We start from the raw sequence: 13629 nt of genomic DNA on the forward strand, positions 1-13629 counted from the left end.
GCTCATTCACCATCACTCACTCATTCACCATCACTCACTCATTCACCATCACTCATTCATTCACCATCACTCATTCATCATCACTCATTCACAGGTAATTCATTCACCGTCACTCATTCACCATCACTCATTCACAGGTGAGCCAACTCATTCACAGGTGACCCAGCTCATTCACCATCACTCACTCATTCACCATCACTCATTCATCATCACTCATTCACAGGTGATTCATTCACCATCACTCATTCACCATCACTCATTCACAGGTGACCCAGCTCATTCACCATCACTCACTCATTCACCATCACTCACTCATTCACCATCACTCACTCATTCACCATCACTCATTCATCATCACTCATTCACAGGTGATTCATTCACCATCACTCATTCACCATCACTCAGTCACCATCACTCATTCACAGGTGATCAACTCATTCACCATCACTCATTCACCATCACTCATTCACAGGTGACTCATTCACCATCACTCATTCACCATCACTCATTCACAGGTGATCCAGCTCATTCACCATCACTCATTCACCATCACTCATTCACAGGTGATCCAGCTCATTCACAGGTGATCCAACTCATTCACCATCACTCATTCACAGGTGACTCATTCACCATCACTAATTCACAGGTGACTCATTCACAGGTGAGCCAACTCATTCACCATCACTCATTCACCATCACTCATTCACCATCACTCATTCACCATCACTCATTCACCATCACTCATTCACAGGTGACCCAACTCATTCAGGTTCACTCATTCCCACTCACTCATTCACGCTAACTCATTCCCATTACATTGGACCTAGCTGATTCGTTTACCCCATTCACTCTCACTCGTGTCATTCACGTGGGACCTGTGTCATTCATATACTGTATCCATTATCATTAATGTACTGTATAGTTAATTTACATGGGATCCAGTTAACGCATTTACTGCATTCACTCTCACTGATTGACTCACTCGTTCATATAGGATATAGTTCACTCATTCATATGGGCTCTACGTAAAGTATTTACTGCAATCATTCTCCACGATGTGCTCATTCTTTCACATGGTGTCTAGTTCATTAACTGCATTAAGTATCGTTGACATAGTGATTCACATGGGATAAAGCTCGTTCGTTAACCGTATTATTGATGTACTCATTGCCATGGGATCTATGTAATTCCTTCACAAGCGACTTAAACTCATCACACATGGGATCCACTCAATCTATTCGCACGGGATATTCATTCCCAAATGGGTCAAGCAGTCAGCAACAAACAGCACGATCAAAGTTGTAACTGATGAGTGTTAACTCGTTCCTTGAAACAACCAAGGTTATAAGAGCCGGGGGTGGGGTGGTGGGGGAGGATTGTAAAGTTGAGGAGTGGGGAGGGACTGGTCACCCCGTGGTGCCCTTATAAAACTCAACGTTTAACCTACTCACGCCGGCTTGTGCCCGCCCTCACAGTCGGCCATATTTGCGGAATACACCACGCCGCTGTTGACCCTGGCCATTGACGAGCAACCCAACGCTCCTACCAGCTCCCTCCGCAGGAATGTGTTTTGACCTGCTGTGTGGTGGTTGAACACAATGTATGAGACAAAGCAGCCTGGTCGTTCGGCATGCTCAACATTTGTGGAGGAATCATCAGGTAAAGTTCACGGGAACAATAACCATGGCGGTAGGGATAGATGAGTGATAACAAGGCGACGACGTGCTGCTCAGTTGCTAACGGGATTGAATTTGCGAGTGTTGGATAATTATGGGCTAATTTCGCTTGAATTTGGTCGTTGTGGAAGCAGCAGGGTTTTGTGAAGGAAACGGATATACTGAGTCTCGCTGAATTAGCCCAGTATTTTGAGGACACCGTACCATGCGACCACATGTACATCACTGCAAATGTGTCTCCACTGACCAGGTCATCCAAGGGAGTTTTGTTTGTTTTACCCAGGGAAGATGAAGGACATGAATAAGGAGGTGAAGGAGGTGCGGGAGGCACTGGACGAGGTGACGCTGGCCACTTTTGATGACCTGGAGAACCTGAACTCTACACGGGCGCGGCTCCATGACCTCGTCCAGCAGGTGACCACGTCATCAACGTCATCGTTTAGTTTTACAGAGCCTTAGTTAAAAGCCCATTTAGATCTATAAATCCCCATGAGGATTGTCAAAGCAGCGTTGTGCCAAGAATAATTTTAAAAACATGCAATTATGTAGCAGCAAATAAACACAGACATTCCCCGAGGCACTCAATGTTGTATTCATCTCACATAGTGGAAGGGTTTAATTGTTAACAAACCCAATGTAATCTTTCAAGGTATTGCAGCATTGGTGAAGGGCTGTCTTGCTTTGAGACGTCTCCTGGAGTGTTATCCCACAACCGTCTCCCGTTTGCTCCTTCGCTCTCTGGCTGCTTCCTGATCCATAACAATGTCCGGCTTCTAAACAACTTTAATCATCATCATCATCATCATTTACGACTTCATGTTGCACCTCACACAAACATGAAACAAGTTCCACCTTGTCACCGAGGGTTTTGTGTGCGGCTTTTGGTGACCAGACAGAGACCGTCCGCTCACTCCACTCGAGAACCTCGTTGAATCACAGGTGGCTGGATCTGAACCCAGGATCTCAGCAGCGCCGGCTCAACGCTCTTGCCCTTTTAGCCACCCGGTCGCCTAATTTTTACCCAAATTCAAGATCAACGGCTGGGATATGGCATAGGCTGCATTGCTCCGGCCTCCTTCAACATCTGCCTGGTGCTTTATGTTCGGCCCCTTAAGTGCATCGGGTACAACTTTCTTCTGACAGCCGTTTGAGAATAATCCATCAAACTTCTGTTTTAACAGCTCCGTTTCAAACCATTTGTGCTGCTTTTGCCAACACGATTGATTCCGAACTGGTTTCACTCACACATGTGAGTTGATGATCAATGTCTTATTCCTGCACAAGCAGTTACCTGTCTACCATGAGGCTCAGCCCTCAGGTCTAGCAATTTCCAACATTCAGTCAACTGTGATGAGTTACTTTTGCTTGGCATCCGGCACCCAGTTGCTTTAACTTATTAATATAAAGATTTGTAAAAACTAACAATTTAATTAGAGATAACATATTCTTGGTTCTTTTGGTAAAGTCACATAGAATGTAAATAATAAAATAATACTGATATAAAACAATAAAAATGCTCACGACGTTTCGACTGCAACACAAGCAATCATCATCAGGTGTGAAATCCACAGAAAGAAAAAAAATTCACATTTTTTTCAAATTTCCTTTTATTATTTCCCTTCTACGTGACTTTACCGAAAGAACCAAGAATATGAATTCCTGCAGTCACGAAAGCTTTAAATCTAGAGATAACATGTTTTCATCATCGTTGATGCATTGATATCGCTCCCACTGCGAACGGTGCCACATATGGCAGTTGTAAGCACACCTTAACATTTAATTTGATACTGCATTCCTAAGGCATGCATATCCAGCATTGCTAACTTTGCCAGTGGTTTATTGTCACGTAGTCGCTTGGCATACCCTCTGACACAAGATCCTACTCTACTATATCTTGAAATTCGTTGTGTGTGCAACCACCATCAGTTTTATCGCAGAAGTTACACCGAGTGTAATCAGGCAACAGTGGGATGACATGGTTGGCATGGTTCCTCTTGCAGTGAATTCATCTGGGGGGGAGGGGGAGCCCCCACTGTCCAATTTCTCCGCCTCTTCGTAGCCTGGCACCTGGGCCCCTCTGTAGCCTGTGGGATCCCAACTCGTTTGCTACGCCACCTTTGGCAGCACACGAGTTTAAGTGCCCAGATCGGATCTTGTTTTCTTTGGGCTTTGCTCCAACGCCTTCGCACATGATATTTTTTTTATACAAATACGTTGCATAAACACAACATCAGACAGCTCACATCAGACACCAACAGCAGCTCGCAACACTAGATAATTGAGAAAATGAGCAGCTACATTCAGTTACGAAATAAGCTCCCTTCACGTGGAGCGAAAAGTTGGACAGCATGGCTAACAACACACGGTACGACCCAAAAACACATCGGATGGCTTTTCTATGTTCCTGGAAGTTTCTGTTTTGTAACTTTGCGGTAGCACGACTTCGTGGGACATTAATGTCGCTGTAATACCGAGGCAGCAGGGGGCAGCACAGCAATATCCACTGTTGCCTGTGCATCAACGTCCATGCTTCCCACCTAAATGAACACACACTGCCTACCGTGGTGATGTATGGTCAGGTAACCCATACGGACTTAGGAGACCCTCATCCAGCAGTGGGTTTACAAAGCTGTGCATGTACAAAAGCACGTTATCCTAACTGGCTGTGTGTGTGGCTATAAGGAGGGTCTCCGTGGGCATGGGAGTGTTTTCCAGCAGTGTAAATCTTCCCGTTGTGCTTGTTTAGTTGTGCCAATGGTGTCAACTGTGAGTGCCACCCTTTGTCGCCCCCGTCAGGGTTGGCTGTCTCTCTCCAAGGCTCGCTACTCCATGGGCAGCCGAGCCGTCTCGACTCTGCAGTACCCGCATCACATCACGCCCCAAGCCCATGTTCACACAAGGTCAGCTCACAAGCGAGTAACTCCCCAGACTTTTTTTTTAATTAAACAAATTGTTTGGTGTATGCTGCTGCATTCGTAGTGCTGCACAAGCACAAATGAAATAAATAAAAACTCCACACGTCCATACACACGTTTAGAGTTATTGGCTGCTATATATTTCCACGTGATAAACCACTTTGTTGAGCTATCATTTGTGGCCTGATCGCTTCTTAAAAAGAGCTATATAGCTCAGTGGGGCTTCATAATAAAAATGGTTTAGTTTAGTTTTTAGTTTCAACAACACCATGTGTAACCTTGAAAGGTAAAATATATAATCAGAAATGTTTTTGGGCAATGGCTCTTTCATAGCGGATCGATTGGCCAGAGAGTTTAAGTGGATAATAAGCACTGGAAACTGTACTTTACAGCATGAGGCCTGATATGAATACAATTTTTAAATGTTTTAAGATGAACCGTTTTGAGTTTGGCATACAAATATGACCTCTTAGTATATACGGAGTAACAGATAACCCCTTCACTAATCAAAAGCATAACTAAAACTAATTTGGATTAAAAGAAAAATGATCGAATGTTGCTGGCAAATGTAATTATGGGTGGGCCTGTTGTTATTAGCATAATCTATTTAGGGTTGTGCTCCTGGACCCCAGCCCGAGGTGACCAGCTGGCCCAGAGGTCAGAGCACTGAGCTGGTACCACCGAGATCCTGGGATTAATCCCTGGTTTCAGCCATCCGTGGTGAAACTGGGTTCTCAAGTGTTGAGTTAATGGTCGTGACCTATTGAGGTTTTTTTGGGTTACATCGCGTAAATATATAATTGTGTCATTGAAACCCGCCACCACCTGACACAGCCAACTAGTAAGGGTTGTCATGCAAACAGAACGTGCCAATTCGTCACTAGTACAGCACACCGGTGTGTTGGAGAGCCAAGCCACAACATTTAAAATCTGAGAACGATGTTTCGCCAGTAATTAAAACCAGCTTCATCAGGCGACAGCCAGATTTGTGCAGAAGTCCACCTGTTTCGTTCCTCTTGTAGAGGCATAGATGTGGTGATCACGCTTCTGCGCTTTTGCGCCACGTGGGGGGGGGGGATTACTGAGGCAACGTACATTATGCATTATGCGAGCCCTTTGAACTTGTCCTTCCTGTCTATTGTGTGTGTAGTGGGTTCTACAGAGGCACACACTTAAACTTAGAGGCAACACATTGATTCTCACACCCCAACAGGGTAACTACATAAAGGTACACTGTTTAACTCCACCACAACGGGGTAACTACATTACCGGGTCAGTCAGTAACACATTGCCTGACCCACGATGCCGAGCATAAAGACCGAGGACCGAAGCTCGAAGAGACGTAGCACCGACGGGTTCCATTCCAACAGACGGCAGCGATTGCTCTCGGGACCTCGGCTTTATGCTGCCGAGCGTGGCCTGGCACCGCCCTCGGCCACGCCCCCTTCTGGATCTCACCAGAAGGTTCTCGGCCACTCATAACGTGTCCCTCAAGCCACCCTTTGGGCCCCCTCGCTACCCTGTCCCGGTCACGTGCTCTCTCGGGTTCACCCAGACTGTCACGTCCTCACTTTCCCTCCCTCTGACTGTCACCAGAACCATGCCCCCTATGGCCCACTCCTATGCCATAGCTACTCTGGTGCCAGAGATGGCTCAAGACCCACAGTTCCACTCTTGTGACAGTAGCTGGCGCTGAACGCCATAGTGACTCAATTTACTACATGTGTATTAAAATAGCCGTACCAACGGTAATCCCTATTGAAGTGCGCTGCCCTTTGTAGGCATGCATTTAAATAATGTATTATTTTATTATTCCCTTCCACGCAGCTATCCGAACGGTTCAAGTTATTTTTATTTCTTTTAATTTCGATAGATTATCTAATTAGTCTTGGCCAGTAGTAGTTAAATTTTGATTTAAAGCTTTCGTGACTGCAGGGATTCATATTTTTTGTTCTTTCGGTAAAGTCACGTTGAAGGGAAATAATAAAATAATACAAACATAAAACAATTAAAATTCTCTAATTTTCTTGCTGTGGATTTCACACCTGATGATGATTGATTGTGTTGCAGTCGAAACGTCGTGAAAATTTTTTATTGTTTTATGTTTGTATTATTTTATTATTTCCCTTCTACGTGACTTTACCGAAAGAACCAAGAATACAGTAGTAGCTAGTTTTGCACATTTATATATCTATGCGATCTAACCCAAAACATCTCTTATGGATGATATTGGTCACGAAAGCCTACGTGTTCAACTCACCTATTAACTGTTCATTTACACAGAAAGCCGATGAGACTTACAACGGAACCCATAGACTTTTACAGATAGACATAGAGGCCTATAGACTCACATAGAGACTAATAAACTCGCTTAGGCCGAGTTGTGATACAACTACAATTTCATATGTAGAGAGTTGATGGTGTCTGCACAAAACAATCACAGCATTAGGTTTGGTTTGACACTAAATTTGGCTGAATTTCACCGCTTGGAATATTTAAAAAAATATCTCCGTTTGATTGTCATGTGACGAACAACATTACTCTTGATGGCAGAGTGGGCGGCGAAAGTGCTGTCCCCTACTATGTGGATCAGAGGTCGCTTGGTAGAATCTCCAAAGTTGCTGTGTGATATTCGTTTCCATTCGATGATCTCTTACACAAAGGGTTGCACGCGGAGCCGGAGGTTTTGAGGGGCCTAAGGCTAAGAGGAGGGTACATATTACAATTGGCTAGGTAAATTCATCAAACATAAATCACTCACTACACTAATTGCTTCACACAAACAAAACGTGTTTTCCTAGCATCAGTTGTGGTGAAGTCATGAATGATGTCATCGTAATTCAGCTACCGCCGCTCAGCTATTACTTCAATATAGAATGGAGGCCTTAAAAGAGGGCCTGAAAATATTAGGATCTGAGGCTTTAATGGCTTATGAGTTCGTCTGGCCTTCATTACGCTGCTCTGCTTAAGATGGTAATTAATTTGTTTTTTTTTCTCGTAATGTGATGTCGATTGCACAGTCTGGATAACATTGGGAAAAGAGAGAAAGACGTTAAGACAAGTTTTGCCTGGAGACCAGCATAAGAATCATAATGGGAGACTGATTTTGATTGAGCCGTTTGGAGCAGTTTGACGTTATTTCCATTCCCATGTTTCCTTACAATGAAGCACTGAAAACATTTCTTTAAACTTTATGTGTGCTTTGTAATTCCAAGGACGTGCGTGTTTGGGTTCTGTCGGATGTGTGTCGCCAGGCATCGGATTGTATCAGGAAAATTGCCATGGGATTGCTAAAGACCAGTCTTAATTTAAACCGACTTATCCTGTTTCCTGGCAGCAGTCACCCATTGTTTGGAGGGATTGGCCACTAACTGCCCTTCCCCTGTCCTAATGATACCCCTGAAAGCAACTGCTCTGAAAACAAACATTGCCTGACCGGTGGTCTGTTTGTCTTTTTTTTCTGTCTTTTTCCTCAGTTGTATCCCAATTGTGATATCGGGGTCACGTCATGAGACAAAGCAAATATTCCATTCTCTCTCCGAGCGGTGCAGCCCTTCATGTTTAGCGAACGTCCAGCAGGAGTGAATACAAGAGAGCTGATCTACAGTGTGGTCCACATGTATTGTGACCCCAAATTAATTTACCCCTAACATTTTTTTTGTTACTTTGCACGTTCATTTCTGTTTTAAATACACCTGCAGAAGCCAAATATTTTTTTTCTAAACTGGGGGGGGGGGGGGGGGGTGGCGGTTTGTTGTGACCTTATTGGTGACAGGTTTAATCAAAGGTTGAGCCAGGATAGGGATTCTATGGGCAATCGCCATGCGTAAAACAGGTGGTGGTAGGCTGCTACGAGGCTAGGTTGTCAGCAGAGGGGCGTTTCAACAAAATTTGTTGTTGTACTGCACTACGTTCCAACATCTATGCTCACCATCTTCACCAATCCAGCACTCACCAGCATGATGAAGTCCAATTCAATAACTCCCGCACGACCCGTTTGGCATTGTGGAGGTTGTCATCCAGCAGCGGATAGACAAAAGGGCTGTACACAACATTGCTTCGTGTGAAATAAATATTGGTGTATTCCATGGGGCACATCTTTGCGTGTCTCTTCTAGTCACACATGGATCTGTGTGTATTTGTACTCTGTACCCAAAGTCTTTTTAGGTACAGTACAAAGAGGCTTTGTGGTTATTTCTGGAGATCCAGTTTGTCAGCTTTTCAGAATCAATGGGTTGGCTCCTATTCTTTAGTGTCATTATTTAATCGGGTACAACAGTTGCAGGCAATACAATGACATTGCATTGTTCGTGTTACTGTATGTGGTGTACATGGACATGTACAGCATGATTGTCAATCCACTGCTGCATGAGGACCTCTACGCATGTAATTGCGAGTGCACACTAAACGGTTGCCATCTTGACAAAACGGACACACCATTTCCTTGGTGATTTGTACCAATGTCCATAATGGAGACGTGGAATAATTCTAGATTTGAAGCTTTCGTGACTGCAAGGATTTATACTCTGAGGTTTTTTCGGTAAAGTCAATAGGTAAAAAATAATAATAATAAATGAAAATAAATCAATTAAATCACGACGTTTCGGAGGCAACACAAGTCTCCGGCTTCAGGTGGGACCGTCACAGCTAAATTTACTGTATCAAGTGGAAAAAACCTAAGAGTATGAGACATGGAATAATTTATCTTGAAATCTGAATCGCAGACTGGTATCTGGCCCACTGTTTTAGCATCAGCTGATCACATAATCACAAACTGTATAATCTAGATTTGAAGTATACATATATACATACTGTATATATGTTGTACATACTGTATATATGTATACATGTCTACAGCCCTGTTGTCAATTCCGTTCTGGGTGAGAGCCTTCCCATGCCATGCGTGTCATAGGGGTTATATGACCATACTTCACCACGCTGGTCAGTGCGGGTTGGTGAAGGTCTGGCGAGTACAGAACAAAGGCAGCCGACCATGGCACTGGCTGCAACACACGCCACCCCGGCGTGTGGCGTGCTCGCCTTAATAGATGCTCGCAAGCAGCACTTGCCTCAACAGTCTTTAAAAGGCTATACAGGGGGGCCTAAATGTCAGACAAATTCATTTCTTTTAATACTGGAATTAAAACATTTTCATGATTTGTTCTTTAAGTTTATATTGTATCCTCATTATTAAATTCTAAATGTCTTCTTCCTGTGGGATCACCTCACAAACTTTCGTTTACAAAACTCCACCAAGAACCCTGAATGAATTGAGCCAAAACATAATCGATGGATGTTCAAAGATTACACCGTGTAATCTTTAAAAAAAAAGTCCTCAATTCATTTCAAAAGAGTATTAATGTTAACGGAAGTCCGTTTGAACATTTGTGAAAATAAAACAAATAACCCAATGGAATGTGTTCCAATAAATACAATAACCCTGTGTGTACACTATGGGAACCTCATTTGCCAGTAAAAATATGATAATTGGTTCTTTACCCTTCTATCTGGCAACAAAACTGACACCTTTTTACAAGGAGTCATGTTTGCATAGACCGCAATACCTGCAGTCATAATACAAACAAAAGAACATAACTCTGATAATGTGCACTGTCCTTGAAGTTGATTGGTCCACACCCGAGACAGCTTTCCTTAGAGCCTAGTCTCATATGGGTTGGACCAGATGACGCCTTTAGGCTCTAAGGAAAGCTGTCTCGGGTGTGGACCAATCAACTTCAAGGACAGTGCACATTATCAGAGTTATGTTCTTTTGTTTGCATTATGACTGCAGGTATTGCGGTCTATGCAAACATGACTCCTTGTAAAAAGGTGTCAGTTTTGTTGCCAGATAGAAGGGTAAAGAACCAATTATCAACCCTGTGTGTCCTGACTTTTGGGCCACCCTGTACATACTGTGCGGGCGCTCGTTGTCTCGGCGTAGTGAGACAGAAGGAGACGGATTTCAGTTCCTCGCGGAGCTCACGAGGGCCCAGACGACAGCGCCAAGTGAGCACCAGCAGCAACAAGTGGAGGAGCTTGGAGCAGCTGAGAGCCCTGGTAGACGCCTGCCCACCAGCACCACCACCATGAACACCACCACCATGAACACCACCACCAGCACTAGCATTGGCACCATCAACAACAACAACCGCCATTCGCCGCTAAGTGGCGGTGACGTCACCACGGCGCTTGTGCCTGGCCATGTGCACGTTCAGGCCACGTGGAGTGTCGAACGCCCGCTGGCAGGAGGCCACGGGACAGACTCGGGTGCCACGGGTTGACTGACTCAGATGTCTGGCCGATGCACCACCTTTGCCCCCTACTGTACCAGCATCAGCACCACCGTTAACACCAACACCACCACCGTTAACACCAACACCACCACCATGAATACCGCTGCCACGAGCATCACCACCAACAGCAGCACCAGCAGCACCAGCAGCATTGCCACCAGCAACAACAACCGCCATTCGCCACTAAGTGGCGGTGACGTCACCACAACGCTTGTGCCAGGCCACCAGCACCACCGTTAAAACCCACACCACCATTACCACCACCATTACCACCACCATTAATAACACCTCCACTACCACCACCACGAGCACCGCCATTAATAGCATCACTAACACAAGCACCGCCAGAAACGGCACCACCACTGCCAGCATCAGCACCACGATTAACACCAACACCACCACTCTTCAGCGGCCATGTCTATTGAAGTCGAGGTGTGTCTGTCTCATTGTTTAGAACTGCGTAGAAGGAAGGCACCGCCCAGCAACGGTGTCAAAGAGGAGCCATCAATTCGCGACAAATGCCCCAGCGAAGACAAGCAGGCGGGTTTGGAGAGCAGCGACCCACTGCGCTGGTTCGGCATCCTGGTGCCACAGAACCTACGGCAAGCCCAGGGGAGCTTCCGAGAAGGTACGGCAGCAGATTCATTCAGCAGTGATGTATCGCAAATGTATGGTCTAGCCTCATCCTCTTAAGTGAGAGTTGTTGTCCATGACCGATGATTTCCATCTTTGCTGATGTTCATCGTTTCTCATGGTGAGTTCCATGCAGCTGCTCACACTCAGAATCATCTTTAGTATTTATTCTGGAGAAATCCGATGCTGGATCTTGGGACTCTGAGAGATGGCGACAGCTTAGGGGAGGCCTTCATCCAGCGGCTGATGGATTGTCTGATGACGAGTCTTGTGTGTGCTGTGCGTTACACTGTGTTTGCGTGCGGGTGTGTGTTGTGCGGAAGTGTAGCGGTTAGCGCGCTGCACTATGAACCCGATGACCCGAGTTCGATTTCCGCTCATGGCCAACTCAACCTCAAATGAGTACCTGGTGCGGTGTCTAAAACATTGCCACTGACAAAGGCAGCCGAGCGGGGTGCTGGCCACCCACCCCCTCATGTGCCGTGCCGACCTTCATAGATGCTCGCTATCAGCACTTGCCCAAACAGTTTGTTAAGGCTTCACGGGGCATCTTTGTCTTTGTGCGGACACACAGCAGTGTTGCTGGCGGGCGAGGTGGCCACGCTGCAGGCGCGCGTGGAGGAGCGGCGGGTGCGCCACCGAGCCCTGCTGGAGAAGAAAACCGCCCTCCTGGCGAATGACGGGGAAACACGGGGCGAGGAGAGAGGGGAGCTGCTTGCTGAGCAGTAGTAGCTCGTCTGGGGGGGGCCGGGGGACGGGTAGTATCGCCACGGCGAAGCCCTTTCGTTTATGCCAGTTGGGTCCCTCCAACATTGGCAGACACGGGGTGACAGCCTCCTTTGAAACCCTGAGGGTTATGTTCCTGAAAATAATCTCGGTTACCGTATGTACCAGAGAAAATATATTCATTGTGGTTTTTATTTATGGTAGGCACGATGTCAAAATGTTGGGACCACTCCCCTCCCCTTGGGAAATTCCTCCTTCCACCTCTGAAATATCTTAAATTGTTGAGTGAACTCGTGTGACTTTTGTTTTCCTCGTATTTATCTGGGTTATTCTATCAGTTGCTGTTATTAATGTCCATTGGTCGTTATAATTAATGACGCTCGTAAAAAAATCTGATGACACCAATGTCATGTGAACTAAAAGAGCATGAGCTCACCGTGTTGTAACTTTTAGGTAACGTTAAAAGGGGCTGCATAAACAGTGGGTACAAAGACGGTGAGTTATTGTCACGATGCTAATCTCCGGCGGATAGTAAGACGAATTCTGGAACTTTATTGCATCTGAAATCAATTTGTGACGTCGCTAAATAAAAGTAACGCCTGATTAAAACCTGGAACGCCATTTCTCAAGTCACCCGTGCTGCCGACTTCCTGCCCCGTGCTCCAAGTCCAGGTTCAAGACCCTCATTTTTCCCACTGCCTATGACTGCCTTTATCAAAAATCAAGTTTGCTCACGGTTTCTCTACAGTGTCTTTAGACACGGTCACATTTAGACTCTGTTGTAAACAAATTGTATTGTAAATGGTTATTATTGTAAACAAAAAGTTGTTTCCCAGGCTCCTGGAACTGGGCTTAAATGAACAAATCTTGAAAGAAGGTGTCTTTGTGTTTTCCTCGGTGTAATAATCTCTCCGTCGAATTAAAAATGTAAATCCGGTTAGCCCTTAAGCCTAAACAAAGGCTGCGGTCTTCAGTTGCAATTAATTCAAGGCACCACACCAAGCCAAGCCAAACTTGTCAAGGCTGTAAACAGTTTGCCCCCCTCCCCCCTGTCATTTCAATGCCGTAATTCACAAGCGTAGGCCTCTGTGTGCCGGCATCAGGGTCAAACTCAAAAATTCCATCACAAACTGCCCCGTTGGGATAATACATAGCAATCACCCCACCCCCACCAATACTGGTAGGCCAGGTACTGCCCTCCCAGTGCTGCACAGGGACAGCTGACAACTTGGGGGGGGGGGGGGTCCCTTTTCAAATGTTGAGATGGGATGTGAATGTAAAGCACTCTGACGCTCTGGCGGATAGTAAGACGCTATATCAACCACAAATCATCATACTATACAGGCAGTCCCTAACTTACAAACGCCCGTCCTATGAACATCCGCA

The 13629-nt window shown here is 45.5% G+C and overlaps 1 protein-coding gene across 1 annotated transcript; it reads left to right on the plus strand.

Moving 5' to 3' along the window:
• Window positions 1–143: 143 nt before the first annotated feature.
• LOC133342676 (coiled-coil domain-containing protein 115-like) lies at window positions 144–13136 on the plus strand. Its single transcript, XM_061551995.1, has 6 exons — window positions 144–157; window positions 1960–2090; window positions 4473–4576; window positions 10533–10648; window positions 11339–11512; window positions 12092–13136. Exons 2-6 carry the CDS (start codon window positions 1965–1967, stop codon window positions 12244–12246), a joined length of 675 nt encoding a protein of 224 aa, XP_061407979.1. The 5' UTR covers window positions 144–157; window positions 1960–1964; the 3' UTR covers window positions 12247–13136.
• The last annotated feature ends 493 nt before the right edge of the window (window positions 13137–13629 follow it).

Source organism: Lethenteron reissneri, chromosome 15 (assembly GCF_015708825.2).
Source record: "Lethenteron reissneri isolate LAM-NWPU_2019-01 chromosome 15, ASM1570882v1, whole genome shotgun sequence".
In the NCBI taxonomy this organism is placed as follows: Eukaryota; Metazoa; Chordata; class Hyperoartia; order Petromyzontiformes; family Petromyzontidae; genus Lethenteron; species Lethenteron reissneri.

What these genes read in the sequence shown, in the direction of transcription:
- LOC133342676 (XM_061551995.1), top strand. Translation starts at nt 1,965, where the DNA reads ATGAAGGACATGAATAAGGAGGTGAAGGAGGTGCGGGAGGCACTGGAC. An exon ending in TCCATGACCTCGTCCAGCAG is followed by an intron (nt 2,091 to 4,472) that starts GTGACCACGTCA and finishes CGCCCCCGTCAG; the next exon opens with GGTTGGCTGTCTCTCTCCAA. An exon ending in TGGAGCAGCTGAGAGCCCTG is followed by an intron (nt 10,649 to 11,338) that starts GTAGACGCCTGC and finishes CTCATTGTTTAG; the next exon opens with AACTGCGTAGAAGGAAGGCA.